Source organism: Benincasa hispida, chromosome 9 (genome assembly GCF_009727055.1).
Source record: "Benincasa hispida cultivar B227 chromosome 9, ASM972705v1, whole genome shotgun sequence".
Lineage (NCBI taxonomy): Eukaryota > Viridiplantae > Streptophyta > Magnoliopsida > Cucurbitales > Cucurbitaceae > Benincasa > Benincasa hispida.
Window position 1 is genome coordinate 73,460,544 of NC_052357.1, and position 13,212 is coordinate 73,473,755.

Below are 13,212 nucleotides of genomic sequence, written 5' to 3' on the forward strand. Positions count from 1 at the left end.
AGTAAGGAAATTATTGGCATTTCATTTCGTGATAGAGTCCCGAAAAGACTCCGGAATGGAGTGCCTAATGATCATCAGACACATGCAATTTGACCGTTCCCACTACTATATATCAGCCATATTTGGTTGTTCCTTAGTAGAAGTAGGTTTATCGGTCCTTAATGCAAGGTCCAAATCCATACACTCTCTAGGCTTTCTTTCCAAATCTTGAAGTTCGATCCATTCAACTTAGGGATTGAACTTAGATTTCTAGATATTTGAGTAAGACCAATTGAAATAATAAACAACAAAACATATGCTCACAACTAAAACATAACAAAATAATTTCACATATGTGGTGGACCCCTTTAATAAGATACCTAGCACAACATTGATGTCCATCCTTTGGGCAAAAAACACCAACTGTAAATGGTACTCTCAACGTAGTAATCAAAGTACTGACAATTAACTCTGTCAAAAAATAGCCTTTCTTTAGACCGACTATTTTTCACATGAGCAATCCTTATAATTGCCACATACTTATTACCACATGCATACCCACAATTTGGCAAAATAATTATCTTCCTTTGGGCCGATAATTATCCGCATAAATTCATGAATATGCACATCTCATATTTCATAATTAAAATGATTTAGATAATAGAGGCTACTTTGGTAACATATTATTTTTGACCAATTCAATCTAAAATATAAGATACATTAATATAATAATATTATTGTACAAAAAATAAAGGAGGAAGAACACCAAATAATTTTTTACAAAATTCACTTAATAATTGCATACACATAATACAATTAAAGTAACATAAACATGTGAATATCACAAAAAACAATCAAATTGTAGATTTTAATTCACAAACTTATCGATCAAGAACTAAGAACTCTTTTCAAGAATTTCTCCAAGTTATTAATCAATAAAACTTAGATTCACTAAATTCAATCAGTTTTTTTTTTTTTTTTTTGAAACTCATATTCATCAATTAAGTATTAGCATAACTTAAAAAAATAGCGACAACATTAACTTTTCCATTACTAATCAAATTTAAAACCGAACTCATAAAGTCATCCATTAAGAATTAAAAAAAAAAACTGATAATTAAAACCAAGAACCGCCGGCAAGACTTTAATCGGTAATTGACCGATACCTTCACCCAACGGCAACTCCAGTCAGTCGAAAGTCTTGATGGGTAAAACTTGTAGCAACTAAAAACCTAACTTCTTCAATCGGTCTTTTAACTTTTTTCCAGTGGATTTCATCACATTGGTGGACTTTTGTCAAGAATGTTGAATTGAACATCCTTAATTTTGACAATAATAGAATTAAGGTTTTTTTTCCTTAAAAAAAACTTTAGGAAACCACATTCAATTAAAATAATCAACCAAAAAAAAGAATCACTTTAATCCACCACTAGCATATCATTCATAATCGGTGATGGGTATGCCAAATACCACAGACAAGAATACGAGTTGCAAGAACACATATTGCCAAAGAAAAAAATGACCGCTGAGATTTCCATCCTACCATCGATGAGTTTACAACGCTGCTATAGTAAGCCGACCATTTTTTAAAAAAAATTCTTTACCGAAACCAAAATTTAATCAACAATGCCAATGGAAAATGTATAAACTAACAATCCAACATGAAATTCATGCTCTGATACCATTTGTTAGCATAAATTCTTTATATCTATATTCAATAGATAAACCTAGGATCATTCATGTCAAATTGTCAAGAATAACATACCGGATTCCTTTGCAAAATTGATGAATATCTTCAAGATGATGATGGATGACTATGGTCTTCCTCAACCAAAACTCCGAATGCCCTTAGTGAGATCTCTCTAGATGGGATTCAAGAAAGACTGAGTGCTTATTGTTTTGGTATATCGGGGACCATAGCCTAAGGTCTCTTTATATACTAGTTCAATTAGGATTCCCATTAAACTCTAATTAACTAGGAATGAGCTTCTACACATTAAGTCCATACTCAATTAGGAATCTGGGGCCTTAATTAATTAAATCACATAATAGGATCCAATCTAATAAAATAACCCAATGTGATAAATTATTAATCCACGTACATAACCCAGACTTTAATTAAACATATTATTATTTAAATATGTCAAACATTCAAGTTTTATAAAAAGATTAAACTTCCCTTCTACTGACCAAATTAGATTTATGTGATTCTTTTAACAAAGACCGAACTGCTATGAGCTTTTTTTACCCCATTTATTGTTTTTTTCCTTACTTTCTACAAACTACACTACAACAACACCTCTTTTAATTTTATTTTTCTCTAGGTTTAATCGATGGTAACCAATTATTAAAACATGATCTAATTACGAATTTTTGTCCTATGATTAAAGAAAATTATAAATTAATCCTTATAATTTTGAAAGTTAGAATTTAACTTTTGTGTGTTGATAAAATCTCATAATTTTTTTTTCATGATTTGATAAAATTTAAAATTTTAACTTTTATGAGAATCTTATTAAATTATATGGACTAAATTCTAGCTATAAATTACAATGAATAAATTTTAACTTTCACCAAACCATGAAGACGAAATTTGCAATTTAATTTTAAAATATCCATTGGCATGTCTATACATCTATAATTGAAATGATTATTTACAAAAATTTTAATAAATTAAAGGACTAAATTTTAATTATAAATTATAGAGATTAAATCACCTAGTCATATATATCCATTGACATGTCGATATATTATTTATACAATACACGACTTTTCCAATATTTTTCGGAGAGCCCTATTTTAATACTTAATCCTATGTTTTACCTATTATATTTCAACATTCATTTACAAGTCAAACAAGAAAATCAAGAGAGTCTAATATTGAATAAAGAGGAGAAAATAAAGACATTGTGAGGGTTTACCAAATATCTCGTCTTTTGCGGTGGGGATTGCAAAAATTTCATTTGCAAACATTATACAACATCATGTTTACCAATAGTAATAAAAATTGACGTAATCATAATCGTAGATCAATCGTAATGGGTCTCTATCACAAATATAATTGGATCTTTTTTTATCGTGCTTACCTAAAATTAAGAATTTTGTCAAATTTACCATTACTGTTATTGTCATATTTATCTTTGAGAGCCAAACCGTAACGGTAAAATGGTAATAGTAAATAGTAACAATAATGGTAACCATAACCAAAACAGGTAACAATAAGATACGACACAATTTTCAGACGCAATTCGATTGATCACCTCATGCTCTTTGTTCAAATTACATTATTTGATTATAGATTTTCAATTGGGACCCACTTGTCGGTACGAATATGGAACATTAGTAAACACTAGTAAATGTAAAAAAAATGAGTCCCATTCTCCAAACCACCCTTCATTTAGGTTATGTTTACCAAACCGTAATGAAAATTAGTGTAATCCTAATAAAATTTCATTGATTGATCAATTAATTGGATTGATTCCGGTCACATTTACTTGAAATTATGAATTTTATCAAATTTACTGTTACCATTACCTCTATCCCTACTTCTTAGGGGTTGTTTGGGGTGCTGAGTTGAGATGGATGTCTGGAATTTGTGCAGTTCATATATTTGTAGAGCTCACATGTCTGTGTGGTGCAGAGTTGAGTTCATATGTATGGGTATCTGATGCAGTTTTTTGAACTCTAAATAATATGCTTTTATGATTACTATTTTTGTTTTGAAATTTTTTTATTCAATAATTCTATCTATTTTTGTTTGAATAAAATATGGATGGTAGTTTTTTTCTTTTAATTTTTAGAACTTTTCTTTCTTTCTTTCTCTCTTTTTTGGGCAATGAACAACAATTAATCTATTACATTTCTCTTAGAAATACGGTTAAATAAAATGAGAAACTAAAGCAAAATCAAAACTTTTTAGTCAATTTTTCTACATGAATTTCATTGTCATCTTCTTATTTTTCTTCTTCTTCCTATTGTTGTTCTATATTTTTACTATGTCATGTATTTTTTTTTAATTAAATCTCCCCAATCATCGTAAAAGTCAATGAAATGTCACCACATTTCTTCAACATTTTCACTTTCATTTCCTCTAAATTTGGAGGATCATCAGAGAACAAATCTCTATTTTTCACCAATTTTTACTGAAAAATGTTATGGGTTTTCCTTTCATTTTATGGGTTTTTTGTTATATGTTGCATACTTTTCAACTACATACATATTTTTCGTCTAAATATTCTCAACACTCATTTGACATGTAAGTTCATTACATATAAATATTGTACTAAATGTAGACAAAATAATATTTTTTATATAATCAACAATCCTACAACATACGTTAACAGTCATCAGTCTTATAATAGGCGAAAGTGATTGTGAAATTGATTATCGAAGATGATTTTTATTGGAGTTTGTAGCCGGAGGTGGTTGTTAGAGCCTGAAGTTGGTAATATGAAGGTGTATTGGAGTTTTGGTTGTCGAAGTTTGTCATTGGAGGTGGTTTTCGAATCTTGAAGTTGGGCAGACAAAAGTAGTCGTCAAAGTTGATAATCAAATATAATTTTTTATGGAGATTGTAGTCGGAGGTGACTGTAGGAGTCCAAAGTTAGTTGCATAAAGGTGGTATTAGAGTTGGTTTTCAAAGTTTGTCGTTGAAGGTGGTTGTCGAAGCCTTGAGTTGGTCGTTAAAGTTGCTCGCTCAAAGGTGATCATCGAAGGTGATTTTCATCGGAGGTGGTTGTTGGAGTTGGTTATCGAAGTTTGTTGTCGAAGCCAATTGGTCGTCAGAGTTGGTAGTGCGAAGGTGGGCGTCGGAGTTGGGTCACCGGACATAGTTGCCAGAGCTATCATCGGAGGTAGTTGTTGGAGTCCGAAATTTGTCGCTAAAATTGTCATCGGAGGTGGTTGCCGGAACCTCGGAGTTGGTCGTCGGAGTTGCCATTAAAGGTGGTTGTCAGCGTCCGAAGTTGGTCACTAGAGGTGGTTGTTGGAGCCCAAAGTTATTTCTTGGAGTGTGATAGTGACCGATGGGTGGAGCCATTGAAAACATGGGAATAATAGAGAGTTGAGGTGAGTTCGTAAAATATATCAATTCAACTCCACCAATATTTAAAGTTGGTGGGCCAAACAATGAGTTGATATATTATACTAACTCAACTCAACTCATGTTGGTGAGCCAACACCCCTTAGGGTCAATCGATAACGGTAATGATAAAAATGTCAAAATTGATAATTTTTCAATTGTAACAATAACAATAATGATAGTAGTAACGATAACAATAATGATAATGATGATATGACATAATTCTCAAGTATAATCGGATTGAGTATCCTTTATTTATTAATCAAATTGCATTACAAATTTAAATACAGTACAAATATAAAACAGGAGCTCAAACTTTTTTTTTATTCCCATCTACTAAGTTTTCAGTGGGATACACGTGGCCTTGTTGCGACACACCCCATCTGTAAACGGCCTATGTTCACTTACTTAATTGGGGAAGAGAAGTATTTAAGAAATACAAGTAATTGAGGAAGCCGGATTGGTCTGGAAGTGGATGTTGTGGGCAATGGCGACGGTGGCGATGAAGGGGAAAGTTTGTGTTACAGGGGCTGGAGGGTTTATTGGTTCGTGGGTCGTCAAGCTTCTGCTATCCAGGGATTATATTGTCCATGGAACTGTCAGGGAGCCCAGTAATTGCTCTCCTTTTCTTCTTTCCATTCGCTTTTATTGCCTTCTGGTTCTGGATTCACGTTTTGAACTATATCCTTCGCCTCATCTGTTTCGAAATGCATTCAATCCATATTTTTAGAATCTCCTACTTTCATCTGCTTAATCGAATGCTTGTTTGCCTTCATCAATCCCACAATATTTCTTTGTTATGCCATTTACATTTTTTCCCATTTTGTCTGTAATGTCTCACAAGGATGTGGCCCTCCAGCAAGTTCTCTGTAAATTAAGCCAACCCATGCATCTGATGTGAGAACATTTTTGGAACTTGTTGGCCCCTGCTCTATTCTGGCTACTTCGACACTAATTGGTAGAGGAGTAACATGACTTAGGCCTATTTGGTAAAAGCATTTTAAGCAGCACTTACAAAGTCAAATAGGCTTATAATTTTTGAGTTATGAGGGTGTTCTTAGAGACATTCGATTTTGGAGTTCTTCTAGAGGTTTAGGTAGCATGGACGAAGGTTTCTTCGTTGATTTACAAGTACACTTCTTGATGAGATCATAAATGGGCTTAGACCATGGAAATTGTTAATTTCCACTAACAGTGAGCTGAGCCCTTTGCTGTTGTCATTTTTGGATTGATGAACTTGTGGACTTCATTATGGAGTTTACTTTGGGTGAAGGGTTTTCCTGTGGACTGCTTTGCATTAACGAGAAATATGGGGATGGAAGCCAAGGGAAAAGGGGGCGTTATTATTCCTTTTCATCTATTGATATTAACTAGTAAGTAGTAACTAGGTTTGCAATTATGTAATGTGAGGAAAACGAAGAATGCCAGTCATTTTGATTAGCTAGATGACTAATATATTTGAAAGAGGTCAACGTGAGTGCCAGAGTCAATTCAAGAATCAAGTGAAAGTAGTAGTCTGATGCATGGTATTGATTGAAAGAGCTGTCTCTTTAACTGAAGGTTTTTCCTCAGGCTATATAAGTAGAACTTTATTTGCTTGCTTGAATGAGATTTTTTATAATATTGTGCAGGCGACGCTAAGTATGATCACTTGAGAAAAGTTGTGAAAGGGACCGAGAATTTGGAACTGTTTAAGGCAGATTTACTGGACTACGAGTCTCTGCGTTCTGCGATTGTAGGATGCGACGGAGTTTTCCATGTTGCCAGTCCAGTTCCTTCCACAACTTCATCAAACCCCGAGGTATAAATGCCTCATCATGAGTCTTCTTCTTCTTCTTCTTCTTTTCCTCAATAATATATACATCTAGGAGACTAGGAGCAATCAATCCGTAGTGGTTCATGAAGGAAAAGTTCTTAAAAGAAATAAATTTGGATAGGAAACATCTTTTTCTTCTTTACTAGAATCATAAAGGATAAGTTCTTTAAAAAATAAAAAAAATCTTCAGCAAGAGTCCATCAAGAAACTGGGAAATAGCAGTCTTCTCAACAGTCTAAACACCACTAGAAGGCGTGCAAATGGCCCTATTGCCCCTTTAAATTCTGAAGTATGAACTTTTTCTTTCATCTTGATTACGACCCTGTTATGAACTGGAATAAAATATCAAAATTAGCTAAAGAGGAAAACTGCTGGAAATTGAACATCACAGTTCAATTTCTTTTTCTTACAAAAGAAAAAAAACGATAGTTAAGGGATACAGAAGCTAAGGTGAGACAGACCATCAAGATTTATTTGGACAACTCACTCCAGATATGTTGTTTATAGAGTGCTGTGCTCTTTGTCTCATGCTTCCGTTCATATTACTCTCAGACAGAAGTGATTGAACCTGCTGTAAAGGGCACACATAATGTGCTTGAAGCTTGTGTCGAAGCAAAAGTTAAGCGAGTAGTGGTAGTATCCTCAGTCGCTGCAGTGTTTTTCAACCCCAGTTGGCCTCAAGGTCGAGTAATGGATGAAAGTTGTTGGTCTGATACGGAGCACTGTGGAGCTACTAAGGTACTTAAACAGAGAAGCACGTTTATGAAACGTTGGGTGTGTAGGTTATACTATGATTTCATATGGCTATCTATATTCATCATTGTTCCTCAAAATTGTACCAGAACTGGTATTTTCTGGCAAAAACAAAAGCTGAAAGTGAAGCCTTGGAGTTTGGGAGAAAACGTGGGCTTGATGTTGTGACTATTTGTCCTAGCCTCGTCATTGGGCCGATTCTGCAGCCAACAGTCAATGCCAGCAGCTTGGTTCTTCTCAACATTCTGAAAGGTACTAATTTGTGAGACATGCGTATTTGAGCTCAATATGCATTTGATATCACATCTTTATTTCAATAAGTTGTCTTCAAGCAAAGAAAATTTTACAAATTGTGGGGCGAGGTGTATGTGGCTGGCCAAGATGTAAAATTAAAGGGAAAAAGATTCTTCGGCAGTGCCAGTTCTGGTGCATTATCACAAGTAGGCATTATCTGCAATGTAGTATGATAATACAAACTTGATGGTTGCAATGAAGTGTAGGAAGAATTGTGATTGTGCAACAACCTAGTTTATACTCTTTATAATAGAAGGGTTTTTTGCAGAAGGATGCGAGTCTATGGAAAACAGGCCACGGATGTTAGTAGATGTACGAGACGTAGCAGAGGCGCTAGTTCTTTTATACGAGAAGGGGGAGGCAGAAGGAAGGTACATCTGTACCGCACATACAATTGAGACAAGAGAGCTGGTGGATGCATTGAAGAGGAAGTACCCTGATTATAGCTATCCAAAGAAGTAAGCTTGTGAAAGAAGTACGGTTTGTTATGTGAATTAAAAACTAAATGTGGTTCTATAACAAAAACGGGTATGGCACTGGCAGGTTGAGTGAATGGAAGGCAGAGTCGATAAGTCTGAGCTCGGAGAAGCTGCAAAGATTGGGTTGGAAGTATCGGGCATTGGAGGAGACGCTTGTGGATGCTGTCCAGAGTTTCAAAGACGGCGGCATGTTGGAGTGAAATCGTCAATTTCTCTCTTTCGGCCTCGTCGCTCATGGCTGCGCTATTTATTGTTTATTACCATCTTTGTCTCTGTTTTTACTTTGTTGTTGCTTGTTACTGAACTGAAACACCCGAAACCTAAAATACGAGCTGTGTATTCGATGTTCTTAGTATTCAGCTGTTTATAAACCAACGATTTAGCCGTGTGTCAAAGCTTTCGGTTTCCTTGCCCTTGCTTCAGGATTTTATAAACAGTCTAAATTATATTTTAGAGTCAGTTTGCTTGAACTTTCAAATTTTTTCTTCAAATTTTAATTAATTTGTTTCAAAACAACCATTTTGTTAACATTTTTGTCAAAACGCAGAACAAATCCACGACTAGTAAAATAATACTACATATATTATAAATTGTAGGTTTCAAATCTCAATTATGCTCGTGTAGTTTAAGATAAGTTAATATATATATATGTATATTTTTTTCCTCTTTCGTTCTTATTCTTTATCCAATAAAATTCAAACCTTCATTCAGGATAAAGGATCAAAGCCAAAGAGGTTACAAAAACTTTGAATGTTCAAAATGCAATTGGACACCAAGACGAAAAATGAGAAAGCCACAAAATGCAAATTATGAATACCTCTGACGGGTCAAATTGTTAGCAGTTTTATTTCACGTTTCAAAGGCAACAAAATTGAATATAATAAAACGAAGCTAAGTTCAACCCATGCGTCTATGTATCTTTATTGAAGCCAACCTTTTTCTTTTTTTTTTTTTTGGCTAGTTGGATAAATGAATTCAAACCTAAAATAATATAATATGTAGTACAATGACAAAATAACTGCATATATGGAAAAAAAAATGGAGAAAGACTAAAAAACTCACACCTGGTCATCATTTTGCTGGCTTCTTCTCGATTTTCTCAAATTATGGGTTGGGTTGAAAGACTTTTTAGACCCAACCCAATTGTTCGGGTTGTAAAATTTTTCAACCAAAATAACCATTGTTAAAAAATGAACCTAATACAACGAATCGAACCAAATCGTTTCCATCCCTACTAATTGTCCTCAAAAGAGAGGAGTATCAGATTATATATGGAAGCAATTTTTATTTTTTGATACAAAATTTTAACAGCAAAGATTTTTTATTTTGAAAGTTTTAAGGACACTTTTGAAATTGGTATCAAGTTGAACAATTTTCAAGATGTTTTGAATGGTTTGAGAAAAAAAATATTTTTTTTAAAAAAATAATTTTTATGCTTTTGATAGAAAGGGTTTATGTTAAAAATATTTCAAAAATTATTTTGAACGGTTGTTGAATGCTTAAAATTTTTTCTAAAGTTACTTATTTTTAAAATTAAGTGAATTCTACATAAAAGATCTAAAAAATAGACAAATATTATGTTAATGTTTTGAAATTTTCATTTTTTACAAAAGACCTATGGATCTTATTTTCATTAATATTAGTGGCTATTTACAATTTAACCCTCACTTACGCTATATATATATGGGAGAGATAAATAAACAAATAAATAAATTTATTTATTTATTTATCTCTCCCATGCATGTATTCTCTCCCAATAATATATTTCATATATTATCTCCCCATAATCCACACCCATTTCTTCCTCCTTCTCTCTCACTCTCTTTTCTCCTTCTGGTGATGTGAATTGCAGGTGGTAGACGACAACATGTGGAGAGAGAATCTTCGACACGGGCATGCGCAGAGGACAACATGGTTGCAAACGGACGACGTGAGACGAGGCGGAGCTTCCGGCACCAGGTGCGAGCAAATCCGACGCAAACTTGGTGTAATGACCCTAGTTTCCTACTACATTCTAGGATGGCCACTTCATGCATGCATAGGCTTAATTGTACAATTTCTTTTAAATCATCAAATTAAAGAGCCAATATTTTATTTAATAATGGTCAAACGAGCAAAGATGTGAAAACATAATTAAATATAATAAATAAACTAAAGTAAAATAAAATAAAATAATTTACTATTCGGGGTACCCCTAAAGCCTACTAAAAACAAATGAATGAAATTAAATAGTCAAATAAAAAATTGATATATTTTGCATGAAAGTGAAAGACGCCTAACTCCTAACCAGATTTCAAAATATAATACTATATGCGGAAGCAGTGAATCGTCCTAATGGCCAGGTCACGGATCTCTTTTTGTCATGCACCAGTTGTCATTACTCTTATCTAAAAAATAGGGAAAGAAAAGGGTGTATACTCAGTCTCAGTGATCTATTAGTCTATCCATTGGACCCAAAATGCACAAAGACATCATAAACATAAGCATAGGTATAGGCATAAGCATAAGGGGCGAACCTGAAGACACACTTTCATAAATAGTGACACAAAGGTCACGACATAAATAACAAGTGGTGATCCCAAAAGAACATCGTACATAAGCATAGGATGTGGGCCTGAAGGCTCACACATGCGATGTGCATGGCCCAATGGTACACTAACAATCACTAAAAACTCATATGGACATAAGCTTACAAACATCCAGTACATAATCAAACATAAGCATGCAATCAAGGTCATGACTCAGCATCAAACTTTAACGCCGTTACCCATACTTCAATCAACTGTTTCACAGTCTACTCATAACTCATACATGACATCAGCCTTAACACATTATATTCATGCTTCAACATTAGCCCACTATCCCCAGTTTACTCATGCACCTTATCACAGTATCCCCTTAACCCTTATGTCCAACTTCATCCATAGTATGAATACTTCAAATTCAGCATAAATACCTATAACATATTTCATCACAGTTTCACATTTGACATAAAAATTTCTCAGGCTTAACAACATCCTAGGGCAACCAGCAGTAAACCACTTACCTCAGGATACCACACTGTCTAAAAAATGAGACCTTACTCCACTCAGAACGTCCTTCACGCTCGCACATTCCTGAACCAATCAAAATAGGCCCAAAAACCTCAAAAGACAATGAGCTACCAAAAGGGAACTGAAACTTACCCCGAACCGTAGAATCAGGCAGAACTTTCCTTTTCTTTTTCTTATTCTTTCTCTCTTTTTTTTTTTTTTTTTTTTTAAAAAAAAAAACTTTGGGGCGTCACACTTGGGTAGATCCAATCGACGGTGGTGTGGGCTCGAGTAAACAGACGACGTGAGATGACGTGACAAAACTTCCGAAGATTTGCACGCGAACTTGGGCAAATCCAGTCGAGGGAGCTAGGCAAGATCCGATCGATGGTGGGGGTTTAATATACACGATGATAATATATATATTGTGATATGTATAATCGTTTATTTTATATAAACGATGATGATTTTTATATTTAGATTTCTTGTTTTGTGACATATATACTTATAATATATGTTCTATATTGAACATCAAGTCCATCTGTGATTTCTATACCATGGTAGATATATTTTGTTGATTTTTGACTACTTTTAGTTTAAGATACATGATATATACACACTTGTATATATGTTATAAAATTTATGTTCTAAGGTATATTTAAAAATAACCGTGAGTATTCGAGTAGATATCAAATATATTTACCAATATATTATATATATATATTTAGAATGGTTACAAATAAACAACGGAATATATCACATGTACAAGTGAACAAAAAATGAAATATTTCATATAATAACAAAAATCAACATGAAAAATAAAACCATATTAAATGTCATTTTCTCTCTACAAATGAAAATGGAAAAAAAATATCAAATGCATTTTATCTCTAAAAAGAGAAAAAATCATAATAAATACATTATATGATGATTTATGTCAAACATTGAATTTATATACCGTGGTATATTTTATATATTGATTAGAATATTTTCAAATATATAACAAAATGTTTTAAATATATTTTAAATAACTATGAATATGCAAAAAAAAAAAAAAAAAATGAAACCAACGAAAATAGAAAAAATATTTTCTCTCTCCAATTAAATTAAATAAAGGAAAAAATCTAACCAAATAAATGTATTTTCTCTCCATTTGAAAATATGAACACAAAAATCATATTAAATAAATCTTCTCTATAATAAATGTAATTTCTTTTTCCAAAGTTTTGAAAATAGGGAAATATATATGAAAATGAGAAATAAAAATAATAATAAAAAATAAAATTGTCTAAAAATAATATTAAAAATATTTATCGAAAAATTCAAATTTAAAGACATTTTTGAAACGTAGAACCTAAAATGATTTTTAACGTAAAAATTTCTAAAATTAAATACTGAAAAATTAAACCAAAGTAACTGAAATAAAAATAATTGGGGGAGAGTGTAGGACTCGATGGAAGCCTTCGAGTTGGAGGACTGGAAGGAAGCAAAGCCCAGCCCAGTTCCATATATTTGGGCTCCTTCTCGCGTGCACTGCTCCGATTTATCGCTTCTCGCCTCGCCTGAGCTAAGCGACGGTTAATTTTGTTATTCCGATCGGGTCCCCGGAGCTTCCTTTCTCCCTTATTTCCTTCCTCAGCTTCGGAAAGCTTGTTAATTGTTACATCCATGGCGGCTAATTCACCGGTCCAAGATCCTTCCCCGGATACTTCTGCTAAACAATCTGCGCCTTCGCCCTCCCCCGCTCTCGTGACTCCTCCCCTTAAAATCGAGACTCCT

General features: G+C 33.5%; 2 protein-coding genes across 2 annotated transcripts in view; both read left to right on the forward strand.

The window, feature by feature from the left end:
* The first annotated feature begins 5,501 nt into the window (after positions 1 to 5,501).
* On the forward strand, positions 5,502 to 8,801 carry LOC120087265 (cinnamoyl-CoA reductase 1-like). Its single transcript, XM_039044207.1, has 6 exons — positions 5,502 to 5,670; positions 6,691 to 6,860; positions 7,428 to 7,613; positions 7,718 to 7,880; positions 8,191 to 8,380; positions 8,466 to 8,801. Exons 1-6 carry the CDS (start codon positions 5,535 to 5,537, stop codon positions 8,599 to 8,601), a joined length of 981 nt encoding a protein of 326 aa, XP_038900135.1. The 5' UTR covers positions 5,502 to 5,534; the 3' UTR covers positions 8,602 to 8,801.
* A 4,070-nt stretch (positions 8,802 to 12,871) lies between these two features.
* The window catches only part of LOC120086442 (SWI/SNF complex subunit SWI3B), a 5,145-nt gene continuing 4,804 nt past the window's right edge, over positions 12,872 to 13,212 (forward strand). The window contains 2 exon segments of the mRNA XM_039043092.1: positions 12,872 to 13,030; positions 13,033 to 13,212. The exon segment at positions 13,033 to 13,212 is cut by the window's right edge and continues 73 nt beyond it. Of these exon segments, the coding sequence (XP_038899020.1) occupies positions 12,887 to 13,030; positions 13,033 to 13,212 (324 nt within the window). The 5' untranslated portion in view covers positions 12,872 to 12,886.

Bases quoted from the DNA above. Each gene is read 5' to 3' on its own strand.
- LOC120087265 (XM_039044207.1), top strand. From the start codon at position 5,535: ATGTTGTGGGCAATGGCGACGGTGGCGATGAAGGGGAAAGTTTGTGTT. The intron at 7,614-7,717 runs GTACTTAAACAG...AAATTGTACCAG, and splicing joins AGCACTGTGGAGCTACTAAG to AACTGGTATTTTCTGGCAAA. The intron at 8,381-8,465 runs GTAAGCTTGTGA...TGGCACTGGCAG, and splicing joins GATTATAGCTATCCAAAGAA to GTTGAGTGAATGGAAGGCAG.